Source organism: Vicugna pacos, chromosome 14 (assembly GCF_048564905.1).
Source record: "Vicugna pacos chromosome 14, VicPac4, whole genome shotgun sequence".
NCBI classification, from domain to species: domain Eukaryota; kingdom Metazoa; phylum Chordata; class Mammalia; order Artiodactyla; family Camelidae; genus Vicugna; species Vicugna pacos.
Genome location: NC_133000.1, coordinates 9,291,913 through 9,310,623, shown reverse-complemented (window position 1 = coordinate 9,310,623; position 18,711 = coordinate 9,291,913). Strand labels below are relative to the sequence as shown.

At 30.8% G+C, this 18,711-nt stretch overlaps 1 protein-coding gene across 6 annotated transcripts in view; it reads right to left on the bottom strand.

Moving 5' to 3' along the window:
* The window catches only part of NBEA (neurobeachin), a 540,106-nt gene that overhangs the window by 433,457 nt on the left and 87,938 nt on the right, over positions 1 to 18,711 (bottom strand). For all 6 annotated transcript variants that reach the window (XM_072976118.1, XM_072976119.1, XM_072976123.1 and 3 more), the window contains exons 9-10: positions 7,363 to 7,560; positions 6,615 to 6,748 (exon numbers count right to left, since the gene is read on the bottom strand). In XM_072976118.1, coding sequence (XP_072832219.1) covers positions 6,615 to 6,748; positions 7,363 to 7,560 — 332 coding nt within the window. The remainder of the gene's footprint in view (positions 1 to 6,614; positions 6,749 to 7,362; positions 7,561 to 18,711) is intronic.

The following is an 18,711-nucleotide window of genomic DNA, read 5'->3' as shown; positions in this document are numbered from 1 at the left end:
TACTAATATTAAGTAATGAAAGAAGAGACTTAACTACATATCCCATGGAAATTAAAAGAATAATAAAGTATACTATGAACAATTCTATGCCCACAGATTTGAAAACCTAGATGAAAAAAAATCATTCTTTGAAAGACACAGTCTGCCAAATGTCACACAAGAAGAAACAGACATTTTAAATATACCAATATCTATTAAATAAATTGAATCAGGAATTAAAATTTTCCAAAACAGAAAGCACCAGGCCTAGATGGGTTCACTGGTGAATTCTACTGAACACTTATGAAAAAAAAAACTATACCAATTCTCTGCAACTCTTTCAGAGAACAGAAGCAGAGGAACTATTTTCTAGCTTATTCTGAGGTCAGCATCACGCATACCAAAACCAAACAAAGTCATAATAAGTAAAGAAGACTACAGACCAGTATTTCCCATGATCATACATGCAAAAATCCTCAACAAAATATTAGCAAATTGAATCCAAAAAAGATAAAAATAATTATACACCACAACCAAATGGAATTTATCCAAAGTATGCAGCTCAAGCTCTGAAAAATCATTTAATGTAATGCATCACCTACCCCATCGACAAGCTAAAAAAGAAAAATCACATGTTCACATCAACAGATGCAGAAAAAGCATTTGATACACTGGAACAGCCATTCATGATAAAAACTCTCAGGAAACTAGGAATAAAGGGGAACTTTCTCAACTTGATACAGACTACCCATAAAAAAACTACACCTAACTTCATACTTAGCAACGAAAAACTCAAAGTTTCCCCATTAAGATCAGATACAAAGCAGGATGTCCCCTCTCACCACTCCTTTTCAACATCGTACTGCAAGCCCTGCTATGTGGTAAGACAAGAAAAGGAAATAAGACATAGACAGATTGGGAAGGAAAACATAAATCTGTCTTTGGTTACAAATGGCATCATTGTCTATGTAGAAAATCTGAAACAAAAAAAAAAAGGACTTGCCTGACAAAGAAGAGAAGGCTATTTGAACACTACATTATATTTTCCGTATGTTTCAGGCAGAACACTGAATTTTAATTTTTACTTACAAATAAATTTTCACAGTGAATTCAATATAAATTCCACTTAACTCTAACTAAATCTCACTAAATAAATTATTACTTTTTTTCTCCTTTAATAGTAGTAGTGGTATATTATTGTCAAATACACATTCTGTGTCTGTTTCACTTCAAAGAATATTTTCATTACTAACTTTGTAAACTTTATAAAAAGGTAAAGTAACAAATATGCATGTAAAGAAGAAATGTACACTTTCTGAAAAATATAAAGAAAATAAAAAGATACAATTCTATAGACATATATTTTTAAATGTTTAAATACTTCCGGAAACCAAAATAATGATACTCTACACGCACAAACAACCTCCACAAGAGAGATAATCATTACAAATAAGTACTAATTTCACTTCTCTCACCTACTGAAAGCAATCACATTTCATCTTTTATGTCAGTTGGGTTAAAAATATATAGCAAAATTTTGACATTATATGCATAATAGGCACTTTCCCTTGAACTAAAAATCAGGAAACATAATTAGACAAAGGATATTTATGTCACTTTGAAGTGTTAGGGGAAATTTAGATTGTTAGACACTGAAATGCTGAAATTTCCAGGTAATTTTGTTGGTTTACATATGACAATAGTGCTAATCAGGACTTTATAATGAAAATTTTAATTACTAAGGGGGCTATAAAATTCAAGATAATTACAAGAATAACTCTGACTAGCAAGACAGTTTTTAAGAAAAATATCTGGATTTAGCCCACTAAAATTAATGAGTCATAAATATTCATATTACAAGAGAATTCTTAACTATAGGATCATTGACATAAATGCTTTATGGGATTTTAAAAAATTTTTACAGCTTATATTCCATCAAGCAGCCTATCAAACAATCTGTATCATAATTTGAAAAGAAAGAGAACATTATTCTAAGAATTATAAGAATTAATTTAAATTATCACCAGAGGCTGGTGTTTAGTTTTTTAAATTTATCAGAATTAGAACAGCATTAAAAATAAATTTTAGGAATACCAAATTGCATCACATTAATAGACTACCTAACATTTACTGAGGAAATAAAGAAAACTCAATAAATGTCTACTATATACCAGAGGCTATGACAGATACTTTATATAAACGACCTTACTTTAATTAATATTACAATCAGATAAAGTTGGCATTATTAAAATCATTCCACAGCTTGCAAATGTGACTCACAGAGTTATTCATGGTAGTTCGGAATGAGAGCTCTGGATTCAGGCTTTCAGGATTAGAATCCTGGTTCTTACCTGCCACTTAAATCTCTGTGACCCTGAGCAAGATACTGTTTTTCTCTCCCTCATTAGCAGAACATGATTAAATGAGATAATGCAATTACAAACAGCTACTGGCACACAGTAAGTACTCAGTAAATGCCTTGTGCTACTACTACACACCCTCAGACAGCCCATCACCTAAGAACAGATGATACACAACAGAATACCAGTTTGAGCATTAGTCTGACACCAAAAGAAGGCTTGCTTGTTGCATATACTGCCTCTAATGAAAACTACTCTCTTAGTGTATTTTTAATCATTTGATATACAAAAGCCTACTTATATCTTGTGCTAGAAAACACTATTTCTTCAAAGCAAATTCTTCCTAAGTCAAACACTAAGGAACATTTTGTTTTGTATCACCTATAGAGTTTAGTAACATACACTCATTTACAGTCAAATGTATATGATCATCCAAATCAAAGGGAAATGAAATTTTTAATTTACTGAGTTATTCCTTGACACAAAATATAAAAGATAGAATTATTTCAAATTAGAGTTATACTTCTAGAAATCATTTAGTAAACATTTATTCATTTTTTATTCATTGAATAAATATTAAATATATAGTGAAAGGCAATTTGTATAGTTAGTGCTCTCAATGGTCACTGAACAGAATGGGACTGACTAGTCCAATTTAAAATAGTATTAATCCCCAAGCAATAACAAAATCTCCAAAGAGCTTTGATCACTTGGCAGAATTACTCCAGGTGATCATGGTGCTTGAGAATCATTAGGAATAGGATGGAATCACTATGAAATCTACCTACTGGCCTAATTTACTCATTCAAACCAAATCACGTTAAAACTACTGCATGTGTTGCCACAAGCTATTTCACTCAGTTCAATAACATTTATCTATTCTTTTTGTGGTTCATTTTTGTTCGTTTGTTTTCCAGTAAAGGCTAAAATACATGTTAAAAGAAAAAGCAGTAAAAAGTGTTATTCCTGGAGATTTAAATACTAATGGTGTAGCTACAAAATCCAAAATCTAGCTAAAGAAAAATCATCTTAAACCCTTGCAGGCTTTCTTTGATTTGGCACTGGCTTCAAAACTTGAATTTACATATTCCTCAATTTTAAACCACTATATTTAGAAAACGGATAGACAGTTCACAATCAGTTTACATCACTACAACTGAAATTCAAAATATAAGTCCTACCTACTTAATCACTTAAATAAGTAATTCTCTACTATAAATAACATCATTGTTAGAAAAGTTCAAATATAAAGTAATATGGCCCCTATTATAACAACCAATCCTAAGACCGACTATATATATATTTAAAACTGTAGTATTAGAGATAATCTTGTAGATCGCCTAACCTACTGTCATCATAATAACAAAACCAGGATGTATTGTCTTCTATGCCAATCTACATATTTCATTGTGTTTAATTTAAATAGTCCAGTGAGCTATTATTATTCTAATTTTGTAATTGTAGAAAGTGAAGCACAAAAAAATAACATACTCAATATTCCATTAATAATAAGTAGTAAACTAAGGATTTGAATCTTACTTGAAAGTCCACACGTATAACAACTATAATATGCAGCCTTCATGATAAAACAGTCACAAAAATTGTCCTGCACAAATAAAGCGTATTTTTAAAGACTAAAGAAGATATGTTTATTCCTTCAATGAATCATTTTAATATTAAACCTCCTATATACAGTAAAACTCATCAATGATTATAGAAATAATAAAGTGCCAACAGAGGTGAGGCTTACAGAAACAATGAAAAGCTTCATTAACAGGGACTACTGAGTGGAGAAAAGTGCACAGAAACTAAGATACTTCAGCTTGAAACACAGAAGTAGAGAATTAACTTATTTTAGAGTTTAGCTCAATTTCTCCAAAAAGTAAACAAGAACTAGGTAATATTGCAATTTGAGGTATGTATTTATTACACCAACAGATATTCAAAAGAAAAAAGGGTATATAGAATTTTGTCTGGAAGATTTTTAAAGTTCAAAGCAATTCTCATTCATCTAGAATAGTTTAAAACTGACTAAAAATAAGATGACAGACATATCCTATTTTAAGGTGTCATTCATATATATGAATTTATAATATAGCCAGAAAATAAGAAATTCTATCAATCCTTACCCTAAAGCTAAGAATCTACATTCTTCAAGTAGAGGTGGGCATCCCATTTAACTACTTGCCTTTAGTATTTTAAAAACTGAAAGACAGTATCACTGATGCACATGTGTCTACAAAGGTTCCCCCTTCAAAACTTTAAATATAACAAAAAACTGTATTACTGACATAAACAATTGTCCACTAAAGAGCCAACCTCAGATATCAAGGGCTTTGAAGCAATGAAAAATATCAGATTAGAATTCAGAATAGCACATATATGAATCACAGGGTTGCCTGAACTTGGGTATATAGTATTATTAAAAAGGAAAGTGATAAACTTCTAATTATATGTTTTCTGTTGGCCATAAACTAAGAACATATATATCACCGAAAAAGTTAAAGTTATTACATGGAGAAATTAAGATGAATGATATAAAAGAACTAAAAAGAAATCAAAATGAAAACCAGAATGCTGATCCCTTACACTGTCTTTTATCTCCATGATGAAATAAACACAATTTAAATATTTAAATATAATATAAACACTAAAATGAGTTTTGAAGACATGCAATGAAAAATAACCATGTGCCTTGGATGAATGGACCAGATAACCTGTTAAACATGGTTTTAGCACTAAGATTTTATAATAACCACTCATGATGATATAAATTATTATGATCATTTTAGACATAACATTTCAAACTGCATAATCTTTCTAATTTTTCTACACAAAGCAAAAATTACATTTCAAGTTAAAATAATTATGGGCTTAATATTAATTCATACAAAATATTTAAATTACACATAGAGTTTTCTAATTGCTACTTCATCTCTAGCTTCTTTTCACAGCACTTACTAGGCTTTAAATTACTGATCATAATGTGTACTGGTTCACTTAATGATACAGAGCAAACCATTTTTAATTTAAATTCAGGACTGGAATTTTAAGTTTCATTTTTCCACTAAGCTGATATGCCTCCCAATAAAATTATTTAAACTCTCATAACAAAGTAGTATCTCAGCAGGACGTGGCCAGGATTCCTTTTCACTTCCAAACCCCAACCTTTACACTACACTGATATAAAAGAAAGCATGATCCATAGGTGGAAGCTGACTGTTGTAAATGTACAGGTCACATTTATATTTGCATTTATACTTTACATAAAGATGGTTCCAATACAGGGACAATATTATTAGCAATACTAAAATAGAATTACGTTAATAGCTAATTTAGATGATTAATAAGAGAAAATCATACGTTACATCTCAATGGACTTTAAACCTTTCCCATATTGGTTTCACTCACTAGTTTTTCCACCAATTCAAAATTGGATGACCCATGAAGAACCTCATGTATACATGTACACACTAAAAAAGCATTTCTGTATTAATTCTGGAGTAAAAATTAACATTTACCTATATAGCTTTCCCTTTAAATTCTCCAAATATAGCAATGTATGCAGTCAAAATAGCTGTTAAAATACACATTTAACTTATAACATATATGATTCTAAGATATAAGATTAAATCAGAATTGATGCATAAGATAATTTTTAAATAAAAAAGGAAGTTACAATAATTGCACATAAAATCAACCTAATTAGAAGATACTGAATATACTGAATTTTTACATAAACATGGAATATATCACTGGTTAGATTTAAGTTCTAAAACATGAACTATATATAAAAAAAGTTAATATCAATTAATACTGGGCTAGTCTTTTGATAATAGCACTATAGATTAAGACCAGTATTTAAGATATAAATTATGTAACTATCATCAAATACTATTCTTGAGAACAATCTTTACTCTGGTAATTCTGTTTAATCTGATAGGACTTCATGGACAATCCAAACCATGAGCATTTGCAAAGGGTAAAGTTAGGACTAACAGTTTTCTTCAACTGCATAAAATAATCTTTATGCTACAGGTGGTGAGAATTTCTAACTTATTATCAAGGAAGTCACTCCTTTGTGATCATAAAAATCTAAATGCCAAACTGTTTTATATTGTGTAAATATATACCTGCCTTAGACCGAAAGAAACTTTCATTAGCACTTCAAAAATAAAAACCAGTATTATAATACATTTACACAGCACCAAGTGCACCATGCATAATCTAAGCGTGTGAAAAACACCATAAATTACATATTCAAAGAAAACTTACCAGACAGTTGTTTCTACTTGACTGTCATTGAGCTGCCGATTGTCTAGTTGTGCAAAAAGTGGGAAAAGCACTTGAATCCCTCCAATTGAATGAATTGCACTATGAATTGAATGTGTTACTATAGCTTTCACATCCTATGTTCAAAAACAAAAATGTTTATTAAATTTTTCTGAAGTATAACACTATCACTATTTCCTTATTCCAAATAACTCTGTAAGAAAATTAAATTAAATAGACATTTAAAAACCCTCAATTGTATAATTTTGATACACGTAAAATAAAAACTTGAAATATCTTTGCTAATCACTTTTAAATGTTAAATTTTAGGTTGAGAGATTTTTACACTGAAAATATGAAGCTACAAATCAAAATGTATTTTAGAATAAGAGATACTGTTAATAGATTTAAAGGCACTCAGGTAATTTTGATGTTGGGGAATTATACACTCTTAAAGCAAAGCTTTTTTTTTATGTCTACAACTATCTCTTTAGCTCATTTACTGATTTTATTTCAAAGGATATAGAACACATAATACAACAGAAAAGATAGATTTCCTACTAAGGAGACAAGTCCTAGGTAAAATATATTGCCAAAAAAGGTAGAAGGCAAAAAAACGTCATTCAAAGAACTAGAAAACCAAAAAAGAAAAACACACAGCAAAGGGGGTTTATAGATGAACAATGTTTAATATGTAAAATAAAGACACAGTGTTGATGAGAAGATGAAGACTAAGCTATTATTAACCCACCTGGAGCATCAGAGCATGTGGGGAATGCACAAAAATCGATGCATTTTCCTTTGGTGATGATTCCAGGCAAAGCTGAGCATCAGTGGCCTTAGCGTTATACGTAAATGCGATACTACTTGCCAGTTTCCCATCATACAGAACCTGTTTATGATGTTCTGCCAAATGAATATCACTCTCAGATTTAAACTTGAAGGTGCTCTGAAAAAACAAAGCCTAAATTAAACACTCTTTAAATGTAACATAGTAACACTCTTACGTTTTAAAGCAGAGAAACATTTAAGATAACAGTTTGTTAGGACCCTCCCATGTGTCAGGCACTGGTCAGTGGCATATATACTGCTTTGTTATTCTCACTTCAGTTCTAGGAGTTAAATTTTACTATGCTAATAAACAAACTCAGATTTTCATATTCTCATTTTTATTGTTTTTTATTACTTATAAAATAAATTTATTAGAAAAATATAAACCCAGAAGATATTAAGTGTAAATAGGATCTACTTTAATAATTTATAACATAAATTTAATTTTTCTGGTTAACACTTTCAAAAGTATTTATATAAGTAAATAGTGCCTGGCACATGAATTACTAATACAGAAAAATGGCTATCATTTGAGACTAAAAAATATTTATTCATAAAAATATTTGTCATTACTATAATAAGTATATCAAGATAGTGAATATCAATGGTACTCCACAAAAAAAAATCACAATAGCCATTTTAAACCCAGAAGAGATATTCATTAAAACATGTTACCATTTCATACAAAGGATGAGAAGATGTGCTAGCTGCAATAAGAAAGGCATTGTTAAAATTGTTAGAAATAGTTTAAATTTCTCTGCAGAAACTGAGTAAGTTCTGGGTCCATAATTATAGCATGTTGATTATAGTTCACAATACTATATTGTATATTTGAAAGTTCCTAAGAGAGATTTTAAAAGTTCTCAACACATGCAAAAAATTGTAACTATGTGAGAAGATAGATGTGTCAATTAACTTTAATGTGATAAATCATTTTGCAGTATAAACATATATCCAATCAGGTTGTACACCTTAAACTAAAAAAGAAGTTACATATCAATGATATTTCAATTAAACTGGACAAAAACTTAAAAAAATTGAGAAACAAAAATTATTGTGTAGTGGAAGGGTATAGCTCAGTGGTAGACTGCATGCTTAGCATGCACTAGGTCTTGGGTTCAATCCCTGGTACCTCTGTTTAAATAAATAAATAAACCTAATTACCAACCCTTCCCCTACAAATTACTATGTTGTCTGTACAGTACAGTAAAGTTAAAAGCAGGAGCTTCAAAACCAATTAGACTTGAGTTTGAATCCCAACTCTATCACCTGTAGATGTGTCTCTATCTATAAATTACTTGCCTCGTATCTGCTACGTACCCAACACATAAGATAATGTAAATAAAACACTATGAACAATAACCGGTTCTTTAAAAGCAACTCAAAATGATAGCTGTTATTAGCACTACATCCTTTCCTACTTAATATTATATATTTTCTATGTTAATTTTTTTATTTTCTAATAGACTTTTATTTTTTTAGAGCAGTTTCAGGTTTACAGCAGAATTGAGCAGAAAATAGAGTTCCCACATAGTCCTCCCCATCCACACACATATACTCCCCTTCCCTCATCAGTGTGGCATAATTTGGTACAATCGATGAACCAACATGGGCACATTATTATCAACCAAATTCCATAGTTTACGTTAGGGTTCACTCTTGATGTTGTATATTCTATGGGTTTTGACAAATGCAATTTTTTCATAAATGTTACTCATAAAACATTTACCATAAATTTTATGGTAATGGCATATTGCATTGATGACAGTTGAATTCAGGTAACTGTGACATAGTTGCTAATGAGGCAAAGCCTCATTGAGAAAAGTTTAATAATCCAAACTGGAATTAATGTAAATATGAGAAAATGCACCACAACACTGCTAAACTAAAGAAAGCTAAGTTCATCTAATTATTATAAGAGCTGAGGCATGTAATTTTCTAAAACTAATCTCTGAAAACTTCACCAATGACAACATAGCCAATTTTTCATTGAATTTATGTTGGACAAATCTATTGCTTTCCCCAGAATCACTATGTGACAAATGTTACACAGTAATGACACTGCAAAATTCAATGAATCGTATTTCCTGCTGTATAATTAAAACAATGCTGCCCCTTGTACATTTTTCTCTTCTAAATGAATAAATAATTCATCTGAATTCATTAAAAATAATCATTCAAACTCTAATATCACCAAACTACTCAAGGAAAATACATAAATATAATCAATCTAATTTCCTGCTAAAATTTTTTTGATAATTCCACATGACTGGAAAACCCAAATTCACCACTTTGATATTCAAAGGCTTTAGTAACTGGTTTGAACCTATGGTAATCATCCTTGCATTCCTCCATAAACTACTCAACTCCCTCTACTCTGTAGTCTGTCATGAAGCCATGCCTGACTATGGACCAATCCATAAACACATCCTGTGCTCCCTTGCTCCTCTCCCTTGAATCATGCCCTCTGTCTCACATTATATCATCACATTCTGCTCATCCTTTCAAATTATTTATTTTTTCAAGAACTTTAAAATTTTTCCTTTTCTATGAAGAGTCACTAAAACTTCTACAGCTGGAATTAATCATCCTTCCAAAAAACGTTAATAGTATTCACATTATATTTCCCTTGCAGTACACATATCAACTTTTAATTATAAACATTTACAGATACAATTATTTTCATTAAGAGAGTTTAAGCTTAATCATTTTTAATCCCCAACGCTCAGAACAGTTACTTGAATATAATAATTATTCAATATATTGTTGAATTTTATTTCATCACATGCCCTACAATCCTTATTATCAGCCCTTAACAAGGAAGAAAGTAAAGATTATAATCACAAGCATGCCGCAAATGGCACATGGATTAGCATAGAATATTTCAATGTGTGAAGTCAGTACTTCGACATAGTTGAAAATGACTCAACCAATCAAACCTCAAAAAGTTATGACATATATCAAATTAGCAGGAGTGCCAAGTACCAGCACTATAATTACTGCAATATTTTAAATATTAAACAAGAGAAACACATCACTGATACAAACCAATATCCAAGAGTATTATGTTTAATACCAAGAAGCTGCTTATATGAAATTAAGCAATCATTTGTGAATATCAAGCAATTTTATTTAACTCCTTCTTTTAACATAAGCAAAAGTTTTTTTAACATACATGTAGTCACACAGAAGAATGGATATTTTGGCAGCTTGGAACTTTTAAAAATTAAATTGCAATAGTACTAATATTACAGTATGATAAAAGATCAACTTTTTAGAAATGATTTGATAGGGAAAATGTGTGAATGATTACAATCTAGTAGAGGAAAACCCCTGGATTGTCTATACCACTAGTGTCATTGATTTGTTCAGTGATTACTGAGCACCTGAGGATGTGGGCATAAACATCTTTTCTCATTGGCTTTCCTAAGTCTCAAAACAACGGTGTGCCTTCTGGTCCCTCTCTTCTGTTACTGGCAACACCTGCTTTCTTTTAGGGCTCAAGGCTTCTCACACTGTACATGTACAGCACTGTCCTTGGCAAAGGATACACAGGGAACCCTGGCAAAGACTTCTACCCCTACCCCAAGAGCTTGCTCCTTTTCAGCACCCTGCCCCACAAGTTCCAGCTGTTTCAGAAGCCCTGAATTCTGATCTCCACCTCAGCTCACCTGGACCACCTTACTACGCCTGATCTCAACCTCCTTGTGCCTCAATAAAAATACTGGACCCAGCCAAGGCTGAGGTAATTATCAAACTCGTATCAAAATGTTTTTCTCCTCTAAAGGATCTTTGGTCTGTGCTATGTGTATTGACAAATATCTAAAAAGAGATGTTTTATATATTTTGCCTATTTTTATAGTTATTTACAATTGTAAGGCAAATCTAGGACCACTTACTCTATCACTGGAGTAAGGATGAAATTTTTTTTCAATATTTTACTTATTGTTTGTTTTTGTTTTGTTTTGAGGGGAGGTAATTAGGTTTATTTATTTCCTTATTTATTTTAATGGAAGTACTGGGGACTGAACCCAGGACCTTGTGCATGCTAAGCATACCCTCTAACCCAGGATGAATGTTTTAAAAATCAATTAATTAAACAATAAATTTTGTAAATTGGATAGCAAGTTTTAAAACGCTGTTTATGAAATCTAACTGTCATCCTCATAGGTAAAAGGAATCAGTTAAGGAGTACCAACTGAACAAAAAAGAAAAAAAACCCAGCATTTTTGAGTTGGATGGATTCACAAAAGGTAATCAAGGGAAGATCAATCCCCACTAAAAGAAACAAAAGTCACTTAATTTATAAGAATTTCAAACTAATCTTAGAAGCTTCATGGACCTCTCTGAACTGGTTTTAAAGTTATCTTCTCTTTGAAGTATTTTCCAATTCCTACAATCAGAACCCTTCTCCATGATCACAAAGGACTTAGTGTTCACAGATTTTATCATAATTATATGTTGATTCAATTTTACTTTTTATTTTTTATGCCTTTCTCCCTTTACTTCTCTGTAAGATCTTTAAAGATAATTTACAGTTTTACATCTTCTATAATGCCTATAATAGTGCTCTGTGCACAGAAAAGCTTTAATGAATGTCTTCTGAATTGTAAAATTGTATGAGAAAATTCATCCTAATGGAATCATTTTAGTTTTCCTCTAGTCAATTAAACACTACTTTTAAATGACTTTTTCTTATTCAGGAAAACTTCAGAATTTAGAATAAAATCATCCATCCCTAACTCTTAACATTAAAACCACACTACCCTATTTCATCTTCCTTAATTTTGGTCTTCCTTCTGGACACTAATCATAAAACTGTGGTTTTTCTATTATTACTAAAATCTACCATTTTCAGTTTTTGTCTATTTAAATATTTTTCTTTGGCTCTGTTCAGAGAAGATGCACAGTTTTCCTTTATATATTGTATATATAAAATAATTGGTTGTTCTGAGAAACAAAGGGGCCGTGAAGTATAAATACAAAATCACCCATGTCCTTTGTCCAACACTGACCTTGAAAACAAGCCTTTTGAGCTGAAAGTCTTGTACTAATAATTACTGATACACTTTATTTTATAATATTCAATGAATTTAAGTGAATTTAAGTAAATCTGGCCCATGATTACTATCCTTTAAAGACAATTGGTCTAAAGTAGTTTATTGATACTTCTTATCCTTTTCGTTTGTTTGCTTTTGGTGGTATTACAACTATAATACTTAAGAACTCAAGAGTATATGGTTTCTAAAAATAATGATTGAAATAAAATACTGCAAAATGTATTGTAACACACAGCTCTCCATGTCTGTATTTTAACACTGCTGGAATGTATGTACATTCCATTATCAGGCAAAAATTTTTAGTTTCATTTTGTTCATACTGCTTATAAAGGAAAAAAAATGTTTAAAATATTCTCTTACAAGTTATAGAATATTTAAAATGTCTACTAAAATCTAACCTTATTTGGGAAAAAATGATCTTAATTTTTTCAGTCCATACTACATAGATCATTATTCCATACTTTGGCTTAAAGTAGCAAAACAATTTCATATCACAATTAATTATATCTAACACATTAAGATTTTTAAAAATATGATTCAATTTAAATGACTGTATACAAACTTGTGGTTGCCGGGGGAAGGCGGGTGGAAAGGGACAGACTGGGAGTTCGAAATTTGTAGATACTGACAGGTATATATAGAATAGATAAACAAGATTATACTGTATAGCACAGGGAAATATATACAAGATCTTGTGGTAGCTCATGGTGAAAAAGAATGTGACAATGAATATACGTATGTTCGTATATAACTGAAAAATTGTGCTCTACACTGGAAATTGACACAACATTGTAAACTGACTGTAACTCAATAAAATAATTTTTAAAAAAATAAAAATAAAAAATAAATGACTATAACTATATAATCCACTATGTAAATATAATAATTTTCTTATCTTAATCCCAGCTGCAGTATACAGATCACGTCTAAGTCTTCAAACATATTTTAAGGTATAGTAAGCAGATTTGTGCATAAATATCAATATTTATTGGATTATTACTTTAAGGATTTTCCAAAAGAGAATTGTTACATAAAATTATATGAGTAGGATGGGGAAGAGAATGAGGAATGACTGCCAACAGCATGTGAGATCTTTCTAGGGTGATAGAAATGTTCTAAAACTGGATTGTGGTGATGTTTGCACAACTCTGTAAGATTACTTAAAATAATTTACTTGTATACTTGAATGAATTCTGACATGTAAATTATACTTCAATAAAGCTGTTATAATTTTTTAGAAGAAAAAAGAGGATGTGAACACATTTTTACTAGTTACACTCAAAAGAGTAATATATGACACAGCTTTCTTAAGTATAGAACACTTCAGTATATTTCAGTATGGAACATTATATACAACAAGAGCACATACATATTCTTTTCAAGAACACATGGAACAACCAGCAAAGAAGACACATATTTGAGTTCATAAAACAAACTATGGCCAACTTCCAAAAACAGAATCATATAAATGAAATGTATACATTCTTTAAAAAGTAAAATTTAAAAACATTCAGAGAAGAAATACAAAATATGAATTCTGTGACATCAATTTACAAATCTGTATTTATAATTTTTAATTTTAATATAGAGAATTCTCCAGGTGCAGATTCAATGGTGAGTTCTTGCAAATATTGAAGAAAAAATATTTTTTAAAAGAACACTAAAGTAGTCCATCCAGGAAATAAACAAATAATAAGCTCTGGAGAGGGAGGGGGGTATCAGTACCCAGACACACAATACATTGTCTAAAATGTCCATTTTCAAACCAAGCATTGAGAAACATAGAAGTAAACAGGAAAACATGACCCATACACTGGAAGAGAAGCAGGCAACGGAAATTGCTAGTGAGAGCAACCAGATGTCAGATTTCAGAGAAAAAGACTTCACAGCAGCTGTTAAAAATACGTTTGAAGAACTAAAGAAACCATAGTTAGAGAAGCAAATATAGTTATGATGACAACGCCACAATAGAGTACATCACTTAAGAGATAGATACTGATATATACAAAAAAGAACAAATTCTGAGATCTTTTTACAAGAAAAAAATGTTTTCTTTTCTTTTCTTTTTATATATTGTATCTATATGAGATGATGGATGTTAGCTGAACCTTCTGTGATAATCATTTCACAATACAGGTAAATCAAATCATCATGCTGTATGCCTTAAACTTATACAGTGATGTATGTCAATTACCTCTCAATAAAACTAAATACTGGGAAAGTATTACAAAAATTACTATTGTATTAAAATATTAATAAAATTGATACTTTAAAATATTAATCAAATTGAAATTTAGTATTATTTTCTCAGAGAGAAAGATACTATAAAAAAAATCCAAATTGAAATTCTGGAGTTGAAAAAGGTAACTGAATTGAAAAATTCTCCAGAGGGCCTCAGCAGTAGATTTGAACAAGTAGAAGAAAGAATTAGCAAATATACAGATAAACTGATACAGATTACACAATCCAAAAACCAGAGAGAAAAAAGAGTGAAGAACGACCAGAGTTTAAGAAAAATTTGGGAAATAACCAAGTGTACTAACATATGAAGAATGAGAATACCAGAAACAGATAAGAGAAGGATAAAAGCAAAGAAATCCAAAACAGAAAAATCATACTGATACTGAAAGGTAAAGACAAGGAGAAAATGTTAGAAACAGCATGAGAAAAATGACTCTTTACTTAAAGAGAATAACAATAAGATCAACAGCAGACTTCTCATCTGAAAAAAGCAGAGGCCAAACACAGAGGAATAAAACATTCAAAATACTCTAAGAAAAAACTATCAACTAAGAATTTATAACTAGCAAATCTAGTTTTCATATCTAAAAGGAAAGTAAGATACATTCCCAAACAAATAAGAACTGAGATAATTTGCTGCTACCTGACCTATCTTACAAGAAATACAAAGGAAGTCCTTCAAGCTAAAAGTAATTGACTCAGACAGTAATTTGAATCCACATGAAAAACAGAGCACTAGTAGTCATAGTTATAAAAGATGGTATAAACGCATATTTATTCTTTTCCCCTCTTAACTATTTCAAAGCAATTTTATGAAATAGTATGTATACAATGTATGGTTTTGCTTATAACACAGAATTGTAACATATTTCCTAATAACAACACAAAGGAGATGGGTGGGAAAGCCATAATGAGCTAAGGAAATGACTCCAGGTGGTAAGTGAACAAATGAGGAAATCCATAAATGAAAAATGAAGTTAATATAACAAAAGCTATAAACATACAGTTGATTTTCTTTCTTCTCTCAGCTTCCTTAAAAGACATTCAATTACATAATGTAATAATTACAATAATGTAATGTTGGGTTTGTAACCAATACTAATATGTACTATGTGTAACAATATCACAAGAAGAAGAAAAACACAATAGATCTATAAGGAGAAACATTTCTGTATCTCACTGGAATTACGTCAGTCTAAGTCTGAAGCTGAGTTTGATAAGCAAAAATGTAAATGGTAAGTCAATAGCTACCATTAAGTAATAAGTAAAAACAAAAAAAAAAGGAGTGAAAAATTATTAAATGAAAATGCTACATTAGAAAATATTCAACTCGAAAGCAGTAAAGGGGAATAAAGGAATAAAAAGAATATGAGATAAAGGTAACAAAAATAAAATGACAGATATAAATCCAACAACATTAAAGGTGAATGGAATAAACAATCCACTCAACAGGCAGAGATTATTAGACTGGATAATAAAATAAGATCCAACAATGTATTTCTATAAGAGTCATACTGTAGATTCAAAGTCAAAAATAGATTCAAAGTAAAAGCAATGGGAAATTTATCAACAAATCACAAGAAAGCTGCAGTGGCTGTACTAATATCAGAGAAAACAGATTTTAAAGCAAAATATGTTATTAGAGGTAGAGTGACATTTAATAATAATAATAAGAGTCAATCCATCAGAAAGATGATAACATATGTGCACCTAACAACTGAGCACCAAAATACATGAAGAACCTGACAGAAATGAAGGGAGAAATAGACAAGGTAATAATAATAGTTGAAGACTTCAATTTCCAACTTGAAGAGTGGATAGAATAACTAGGCACAAGTCAACAAAAAAACAGAAGACTTGAACACTGTAAGGTGATTAGACCTAAAAGACATTTCTGTAACACTCCACCGAGAACAGCAGAACATGTAATTCTTAACTGTACATCAGACATCAGATAGACCAATGTTAACCCATAAATCAATCCTGAATAACTTAAAAGGATAAATATAAAACAGAGTACATTCTCTGACCAAAATGGAATCAAATTAGAAACAAATAGGAAGAAATTTCAGAAATTCAAAAATATTGTAGAAATAAACACCAAATTGCTAAAAAAAAAAGTGTCAAAGAAGAAGTCAAAGGGAAATTATAAAATATTTCGAGATGAATGAAAATAAAGATACAAATATCAAAATATAAGCAGGGTCCAAAGCAGTACTTTGAGGGAAACTTAGCATTATAAGTACTTATAATAAAAAAGAAGACCTTAAATCAAAAAGCAAGTCTTCCACCTTATGAAACTGGATAATGAAAGAACAAACTAAACATAAAATAAGAGGAAGGAAGAAAACACTAAGAATTCCAGGAAAAATTACTTAAATAGAGAATAAGAAAAACAAGAGAGAAAACACAGCAAAACCAAAAGCTGGTTCTTTGTAAAGATCATCTTAATAAAAGCAGAAAGGGCATTTGACAAAATCCAACACCCTTCTATTTTAAAGAATTTAGCAAAGTAGGAATAGAATGGAGCTTCCCCAATCTGATAAAAAGGTATCAATGAAAAACTCACAGCTAACAATACACTTAAAGCTAAAAGACTGAAAGCTTTGACCCTAAGACCAGAAACAAGACAAGGATACCTGCACTAATGTTCTTTCTGTTCCACATTATACTGGAGATTCTAGACAGGACAATTAGGCAAGAAAAAGAAATAAAAAGCATTCAGATTAGAAAGGAAGAAGTAAAATTACCTCTATTTGCAGATGACATAATTTTATATATAGAAAATCCTATAGAATCCAGACACACACACTAAAAACTATTGGTGCTAATAAATTCAGCAAGACTGCAGGATACAAAATCAAAACACAGCAGGATAGGAAGCACAACTGCCTAGGAGGGTACCTGGCATGGGGTGTCCCAGAGTCCCAGAGAGGTGACATGACATCTAAACAAGAGGGCTGCCCAGCAGCAGGTGAAGAAGGCTGGAGAGCAAGAATGATGTGGTGGTGCGGGATGAGGAAATCTGCTTGAGAGCCTGGCCAATGTGGGAACTGGAGCAGATGAAGGATTAAGAAGGCATCTGTGAGGGGGTGAGAGGTGGCTAGCAAATAATGCCACAGCCTGCCTCAGGTGAAAAGGCCATCCATATGGAAAATAAAGGAAAAACTGAGAAACTGTTCTACTGAGCAGACTAAAGACATATTATAATGTAAATGCTGTGAACTAGATCATTTTCCTATAGAGGACATTATGGGACAACTGGCACAATTTTAATGGGTTTGAGAATTAGATGGTGGTAATACACTGATGTTAATAATTATGTAAAGAAATGTTCTTGTTTGTCCAAACAGAATATTCAGTAATGACAGGACATCATGTCAGGGGGAAAAAATTGCTTAGTCCTATGCTTGTAATTTTTCTGTAAGTTTCATTTTATTTTTAAGTTTAAAAATGAGAAAGAAATAAAGGAGATGAAAATTCAAGAGAAAGTGATAAACATTAAAGATAAGCAAAATAAATCAAACATGTATAGTAAAGTCTCTGAAGAAAACTAAAGCAGAAATATACAAAAAAATTATAAACAATATAAAAAATTTCTTAAAATATAAAAAGATAAAAGACTGCATATTAAAAAGCCCATACCACTTAACTGAAATCAACTCAGAATAACCAAGATATAATCTAGCAAATCTGCAACATTTAAACAAAAAAGGAAAAAAAAATCCTTTGAACATGTAGGCAAAAATAGCAGGAGCTTTACAACAGAAAGGATATTAGACTGTCATCAGACTTTCAACAAAAACACTTTAAGCCAGAAGAAAATTAGTAACATATCTGAGATGTAGAAAGGTTCCTCAAGGATTTTATAGCCTAGCAAATGGCTATCAAACAAAATGGCCCTCAATAAACCAATACTGATTACACATGTCTCAAAAAATATTATTCCATGAGTTCTTCCTGAGGAA